At 39.4% G+C, this 8,022-nt stretch overlaps 2 protein-coding genes across 2 annotated transcripts in view; both read left to right on the forward strand.

The window, feature by feature from the left end:
- The window catches only part of LOC134655735 (calcineurin B homologous protein 1), a 307,947-nt gene that overhangs the window by 2,866 nt on the left and 297,059 nt on the right, over nucleotides 1-8,022 (forward strand). The gene's annotated exons all lie outside the window — the stretch shown is intronic.
- Nucleotides 302-3,210, forward strand: LOC134655983 (SAGA-associated factor 11 homolog). Its single transcript, XM_063511496.1, has 4 exons — nucleotides 302-718; nucleotides 993-1,182; nucleotides 1,809-1,952; nucleotides 2,948-3,210. The coding sequence occupies exons 1-4, from the start codon at nucleotides 364-366 to the stop codon at nucleotides 3,174-3,176; spliced, it is 918 nt and encodes a 305-aa protein (XP_063367566.1). The 5' UTR covers nucleotides 302-363; the 3' UTR covers nucleotides 3,177-3,210.

Below are 8,022 nucleotides of genomic sequence, written 5' to 3' on the forward strand. Positions count from 1 at the left end.
GGTGTTGTAGAAAGGAAAGTAAATCTGGTAGAATAATTATTTTATGCACAGTGAACAAAGGGAAATCTCTCTTCTATATTATCTTTAAACATGTACCTTTATTTCTGTGTATTTTGCCGTGTCTTGTTACATTCCGTACTACAGTTTCGTACATCCTAACTTTTGTTAGGACATCCCGGCAACATCCCGGAGGTACATCCCTACGCCTGTCAACTTTAAATATCATTCGATGCGTCTCATTCATTCGTTCATCAGTTCATCTTCATCACCCCATTCATGGTCTTTCTTTGTTGAATTGTCGAAATGTCGAATTGAGTTGTGGGAAATAATTTGGTTTGATTTATTAAAGTGTAAATAATCACAATGAATACCATCGTAAGTGAACTTAGTATGAACGACTTAAACAACAAATTCTTTGAAATAATGCAAAGCGAAAGCAATGCCGAAAACGCAGCCAATTTTATTTACGATAGTGTACTCGACGATGTCGCGATTGGATTTATTTTCGAGTTCCACCATGGCCTGAAAACTGGGTTGACGGATTTATTAGAAGGAGAGAAAGAAGACGAAGAGCCCTATAAAATTATAAACTCGCCAGAATGCGATGTGTTTGGATTTTCCGTGTTAAAAAAGACTGCAGATAGTAACTGTTCTTGTCCGAATTGTGAGAGGCCCGTGTCTGCTACTAGGTTCGCTCCGCATTTGGAAAAATGCATGGGTAAGTCCTGAAAGTACTGCAATTTGATTTAAATCCGTGTTAAATGCAATATCTTCTTACTCACTACTAGGCATCCATTTTCCTTGTGTTGTTTATGTCACCGTAAAATTGTAAACACTCGTCATATTATAATCTCGCTAGTTACATTATAAACTGACGGTAGGGAGATTATAATCTAACCTAACCTAACCTACGTTAGATTATAAACTAACGGGTTCACAATCTTACGGTGTCATTTATAAACCATGTAAGTAACGTAGATTGCATTTTTAAGGAATGGGTCGCAACAGCTCCCGCATTGCGTCGCGCCGCATAGCCTCAAACAGCCGCGAGCCAACCTCATACGCCGGACTCCTCAGTGACGACGAAGATGATGCAGACTGGGCTGGGGGCTCCCTGCAAAATGAACGCAGGAAGAGAAGGATTAAGAACAATAATAATAGGAAGCCTAATAAACTTCATAAGTAAGTTTCTTGAAATTATTATAACACTAGTGGTGAGAAGGAGACACATTTTGTTGTAGAGGTAAGAAAGTAAAGTCACCTGCAAAAATATCTGACACAATCTTATTTGTTGAGCCATGAGAGTGTGTCACATATTTTTGCAGCCTTCGAAGAGTAACATAATATTATTGAGGGTGACTGTACTATCACACTTCTTGCTTGTAACTCTTCTGCACAATAACTGGCAATTAAGCAGCAAACTCTCTAAGAACATAGTTACTTGCTTATCTGGAACTTAAATCACCAGATCATTACTTGGTTATTTTCGAGGCATTTTAAGTTAAAATTGCCCCCTTATTAAAGATACCCTTGTTACAAAAGCAAATACAAATTAAACTTTCGTGAGACATATTTTAAACTGTTTAGACGACAATGGTTTCACTCACTTGAATTTTTAGTCGCTATTGGCGACATGTTTCGGGCCCTTCGGGGGTCCTTCTTCAGGCTCGAGTGCTCGCGGCGACTGCAACTCATCCCCGAAGGGCCCAAAACATGTTGCCAATAGTGACTTAAAAATTCAAGTGAGTGAAACCGTTGTTGTCTAAACAGTTCAAATACAAATTGTTATACATCAACTTCCTTTACAGTGGCAACAACAGGAATAATGGAAATCAGAACTCTGACTCTAATGACGGTGTTACCTATGACACAATGACTGCCAATGACAAGAAAACCTTACTGCTGCAGATTTGTGGTGTGGTGTCTGAACACACAAAAAAATTGTGCACTAGGTATGTCATAGAAATAATATTGCTTTTTCTTAAAAATTGCACACACAATACTCGAAAACTAAAATTCTTATTATGGAAGTGATGTGATTTTTGAGCTCCTGCTCCACTTTAAGCAACCCGGTAAGTAAGGTTCTAAGGTGGAGAATATGATGTCCAAGGAAATAAATAAAAGAATAGCCAGCGGGTGGAAAAAGTATTGGTCACTTAAAGAAATTATGAAGAGCAAAGATTTAAGCGTCAACATCAAAAAGAAAACATTCAACACCTGCGTTCTACCTTGCCTAACGTATGGCTGTGAGACCTGGTCTCTTACCGAAAACCATCGCGAGACACTTGCAAGGTGTCAAAGGGCAATGGAGCGTAGTATGTTAGGGATCAAACTATCAGATAAGATCAGAAACTCAGAAATAAGAAATAAAACAAAGATTACCGACATACTTGCTCGCATTGACCATCTAAAGTGGGGATGGACAGGCCACATGCTACGCTGCCCAATAGAAAAATGGAGCAAACAGATTACTCTATGGTACCCCAGAGGCTGTACTAGAAAGCAAGCACATCCATTCACAAGATGGAAAGACGACATCCGTCTGACTCTGGGGCCATACTGGATGAGGGTTGCTGCAGACAGATCCCAATGGAGACAGTTGGAGGAGGCCTATGCCTTACGGCACACCGAACTAAGAGATATATTATAAAAAATAAAAACATTTGTATATTCAATTGTAACTTGATATCGTTCGGAATAAATGGCTATATTATTATATTATAAGTAAGGTTCTGAATCACTTTAATTAACTTGCAAAATTGGAACTGGCCTTTTCACACATAATAATCAAACCCAGAATTGACAGTTCCATGTTCATAGGGGAAACCTCTTTTAACTGTACTAAAGAAACCATAGAAAATAGAACAGTTAGTAAAATTAAATCTAAAACACAGGAAATAAGTATGATTATTTTTTACTACACAAAATAATTATTTTCCAATTCCAGATCTACCAGATGCCCTCAACACACCGAGGAACAACGCCGGGCGCTCCGCAACACCGTGCTCGAGCCCTCGACCCCCGAGAGCGGCCTCGGCGCCGACGACGCGGGCTCCCCGCCCGACTCCAGCCCCTCCTCCTCCTGTTCCTCGTCGAGTCGCAAGAGGGACCGCCACCGGGCGCCACCGAAACCTAAGAATAAGAGGGAGAGAATGTCACCTAACGGTAGGGAATAGACTTGTGCCAATATTGGGTTAGGATGCTTATGTTTTAAACCAGGGATGTTGCGAACTCCAGCCCCTCCTCCTCCTGTTCCTCGTCCAGTCGCAAGAGGGACCGCCACCGGGCGCCACCGAAACCTAAGAATAAGAGGGAGAGAATGTCACCTAACGGTAGGGAATAGACTTGTGCCAATATTGGGTTATGATGCTTATGTTTTAAACCAGGGATGTTGCGAACTCCAGCCCCTCCTCCTCCTGTTCCTCGTCCAGTCGCAAGAGGGACCGCCACCGGGCGCCACCGAAACCTAAGAATAAGAGGGAGAGAATGTCGCCTAACGGGAGGGAATAGACTTGTGCCAATATTGGGTTAGGATGCTTAGAGCCACTTGCACCATCCCACTAACCCGGGGTTAACCTGTTAAACCGTTAACCCAGTGTCAAATTGTACTGGTAACTATGATAACTCCAGGTTTAACCGGTTAACTCCGGGTTAGTGGAATGGTGCAAGTGGCGCTTATGGTTTAAACCAGGGATGTTGCGAACTCCAGCCCCTCCTCCTCCTGTTCCTCGTCCAGTCGCAAGAGGGACCGCCACCGGGCGCCACCGAAACCTAAGAATAAGAGGGAGAGAATGTCACCTAACGGTAGGGAATAGACTTGTGCCAATATTGGGTTATGATGCTTATGGTTTAAACCAGGGATTTTGCGAACTCCAGCCCCTCCTCCTCCTGTTCCTCGTCCAGTCGCAAGAGGGACCGCCACCGGGCGCCACCGAAACCTAAGAATAAGAGGGAGAGAATGTCGCCTAACGGTAGGGAATAGACTTGTGCCAATATTGGGTTATGATGCTTATGTTTTAAACCAGGGATGTTTCGAACTCCAGCCCCTCCTCGTCCTGTTCCTCGTCCAGTCGCAAGAGGGACCGCCACCGGGCGCCACCGAAACCTAAGAATAAGAGGGAGAGAATGTCGCCTAACGGTAGGGAATAGACTTGTGCCAATATTGGGTTATGATGCTTATGGTTTAAACCAGGGATGTTGCGAATATCCGCATCCGCGGAACTTCCGTATTATTTTCAACATCCGCATCCGCATAAAATCGATGCGGATTTAATGCGGATGTGTAACAGGTCGGTACAGGAACGTCTTAGCATCGGCGTAAGTGCTAGACTACTAGGTAATTTATTTAGTCATTAGCCAAAAAAAAACTATTAGAAATTAGCAGTCAAGCGTGAGTGGGACTTAATGTACGGAAACCGTGGAACGCGAGTCCGACTCGCACTTGGCCGGTTTTTTTAAATAAAAATTACTAAAATGTAATATTTGACGTTTTTTATGTACCTATCTTGACATCCACATCCGCATCCGCGGATGTGAGCCTTTAAAACTCGGCATCCGCAACATCCCTGGTTTAAACCAGCGGTCGGCAACCTTTTAACACCCAAGAGTCACATACGGGTAGTTAACGAAGGTGACGCGGGCCGCACTTTGTTAATATTTATGACTTTATCAGACATTGTCGTTTGTCAATATTACATAAAAAATTGCCTGGGAGGCTCGCGGGCCGCAAGTGAGAGATTAGCGGGCCGCTTGTTGCCGACCGTTGTTCTTTGAACTGTCACCATATAAAACTCAACTCCAACTATCTTTAATTATAGATATTCTTGTAATTATAGATATGGCTGTTCTGTTAGTGTAATATGGAATGGAACGGAAGACTTTGTACCCTAAGAGATGGAATTATGGATTGCTCATTGCAAGAAATTACTTTCTACCTATTTATACCAAAAAGTAAAATAATTTCTAATAGAAAGTCGTCGTTTTATCGCCTGGGATGGAATTGAAACGTTTTTCTTTACATTACAGCAGCATACAATAGACCGACAGCTGGATAGCTTTGATGATCACATTTCCCAAAAGTGCAACCTAATTTGAACCTTAAACAGGAATGCTATAGTTGAAATTTTATTGGCGCGTATGTGGTCGATAAATAGTGCATAAACTATGCCTGGAAAACGGTTAACTGGAAATCACAACAAGCATTCCGTGGCCGTAAAATCACAAAATAAATGCTGCAAACTTCTAAGCCAGTCATCCAATTAATTTGTACAGTCACCTGCAATAATATGTTACTCTTCGAAGGCCGCAAAAATACGTGACACGCTCTTCTGGCTCTACAAATAAGATCGTGTCAGATATTTTTGCGGCCTTCGTTGTGTAACATATTATTGCTGGTGACTGTACTTGACATAGCGTTGCGTTGCTCCTCTTGTTTGCCATATTAATGATAAGAAAGGAAAGAGATGATACACAATAACCGCGTATTTATTCGTCATAAACTTTATAGTTTAACATCTTATTTCATACGAATAAATATAATCAAGCTTCATCAACAAATTATTAATTGAGTCTGTACTGATTAAAAAATGCGTAATGTAAATATTAATGTACCTATACTGTACATATAACTACAAAATGTTAATGTATTCATTCCTGAATATTTAATGGTACTTGAACTGTGTGCTGGATTTATTTAGACAAGGTTTTGTATTTTTCAATGCAGAATTCAAAATGTCTTAAAATAATTTGTATGAATTGTTTAAATGTATCAATATTATTTAATGGAAATATATCAGGCTTAAATTTGTTTTATTGTAAAATAATCATGAATTCATGATATATACTGAACAGTGTGAACTAGCAAATGTTCCGGGTAATGTAAAAAAATATAAAACAATGTAACTACATTATCGTGTTTTATTCCTCGTCTATTTTGTACTAACGTTCGTGATGTTCGCACAATTCGCTAGGTGCACGACTGGTGCTGCCCTCATTTTGGCAGACTTTCTACGTTAAATCTTATGGAGTAAAATTAGTTCAAGCGGCTGCCGCTAGTACTAATGTCAGACATTCCATAAGATTACCTGTATTTGTGACGATCAGCGCCACTTCCCCCTCCACCGACTGCGCACCTTGCCAATACGTGGGCGAAAAAATCATGTTTTATTACAATTATTACCATTTTCCACCCTGAGTGGGATGGCTACCAAAGAGTAGTATAATATACTAGCCATTAGCAAAGAGAAAAAATAGTACATGGAAGTAGAATTGCAAAGCAATAATATTCTAGTAACTACTATTTACTTACGTAAAGTACCGCATGATTCAAATGATTACATTATTTAAAACATGCTCAGATAAAAGTAGGTCTTAAGATAAGCTCTTCACATAACTAGTATAAATACAAAACAAATTGTAAAAGAATAAACCATTTATTTGATAATCATAATAGTAACTGTATTGAAATATTTACATTAAAAATATAATACATATCACATAAAAACACATCTCAGAAGAATGTTAGCGAAACAATGATTTCCAAATGTAAGTAGGTACCCTACTTAAATGATTTTCAAGATCTTTGGAATGGGCGTGTAAAAAGAAAGACGATAAGTACATACATACCACGTTTAATAGATTCAATTTAAGGCTAATGGCTTAAATTTCCTATAGTCGCATAATAAAACTATTGTTAGCAAAAACATGGCGCCCCTTGGGCAGCGGGCCGCTGCCAGCGGCACGTAAAACATCGTTGTCTTAAATAATGGTAAAAGTAGTCAAAAAACAATATTAAAGGCTCTTACACACTAGCGTTTCTGGGCTGCGTCTTCGCGGCGGTTCCATCCTAATCGGCACGCCTTGTGAACGCGGTTCAATGACGCCGCGCGGAAACGCTGAGAAAAGGCGGCACAGAAACGCTAGTATGTAAGAGTCATTACACTACGACACTATACATACACGGTACACTCAGTGTAACATACACCTAGTGTCGGCTAGTGTCTGTATGAACGCGAGTGTTAGATTGGAGACACTTGCGTTCATACAGATACACTAGGTGTATACACGTGTACCGTGTATAGTGTTGTAGTCTAATCTTACCTTAAGAGCTGTAATCAAAATTTTATCAAACTCTTTGAATTTTACACTAAAATTCATTTGTGCTTCTTCAATATATATATATATATAACATACATTTCGAGTAGTAACATCATGCAAGTGGTATTTTCAATTGACTCGTCTCGTATATTATCGATAAAAAAATTAAGTACGTTACTAACATTAGGTGCCTATATTGGCATCTACTCTGATCACAACTACAATGTTTAAAATAATTGTCTTTTGCAAACAGATTGTTTTATTTTTATGTTTTGGGAACAGCGAAAACTGAAAGATTTAGTTTTACTTTGCATTTTTTAGCTTCTGCGCGCTTATGTTCACTTTTTTATTATGTAATTATTTTTATCTTATAATACTATGAATATTTGCCTAATATTGGTGTTCTTGAATTGCGTTCCCTTATGAAGGATGTGATTGTTAATTACAAATCTAATCCCTATTTAATTATTGCTCCTGGAGGAATATGTGTCTTACGAACCTTTGTATAATCGCGGTCTGTGCCCTGTTTATCAAAAGCTTGTAACTTGTAATACAAGTGGAAGTCCCTTTCTAACAGAAGCTGTCAAAAATGGACTTCCACTTGTATTACAAGTTACAAGATTTTGAGAAACAGGCCCCTGGACTCGGAGAAGTAAAAATGTTCAATCAACTTAGCAGACAAATATATCTTTAATTCATATCTGCGACAATGGTTCGAGTTTCAATCTATTTTAGTCTCTTCTAGGGAACTTGAACACTTTTTGCTGGGCATATTATTAGCCGCGTGACACATTTATTTGTACTAAGCACCGTATAAGCATCAATGCTGTATGTTACAGTGCAATTATTCACTGTTTTATGCACATCACCGTACTATCTGGATTTGATGACAATCATATAAAATTGACACATTTAATTAACAAAGTA

This window comes from Cydia amplana, chromosome 17 (genome assembly GCF_948474715.1).
Source record: "Cydia amplana chromosome 17, ilCydAmpl1.1, whole genome shotgun sequence".
NCBI lineage: Eukaryota > Metazoa > Arthropoda > Insecta > Lepidoptera > Tortricidae > Cydia > Cydia amplana.

What these genes read in the sequence shown, in the direction of transcription:
- LOC134655983 (XM_063511496.1), top strand. Translation starts at nt 364, where the DNA reads ATGAATACCATCGTAAGTGAACTTAGTATGAACGACTTAAACAACAAA. An exon ending in GCATTTGGAAAAATGCATGG is followed by an intron (nt 719 to 992) that starts GTAAGTCCTGAA and finishes TGCATTTTTAAG; the next exon opens with GAATGGGTCGCAACAGCTCC. An exon ending in AAGCCTAATAAACTTCATAA is followed by an intron (nt 1,183 to 1,808) that starts GTAAGTTTCTTG and finishes CTTCCTTTACAG; the next exon opens with TGGCAACAACAGGAATAATG.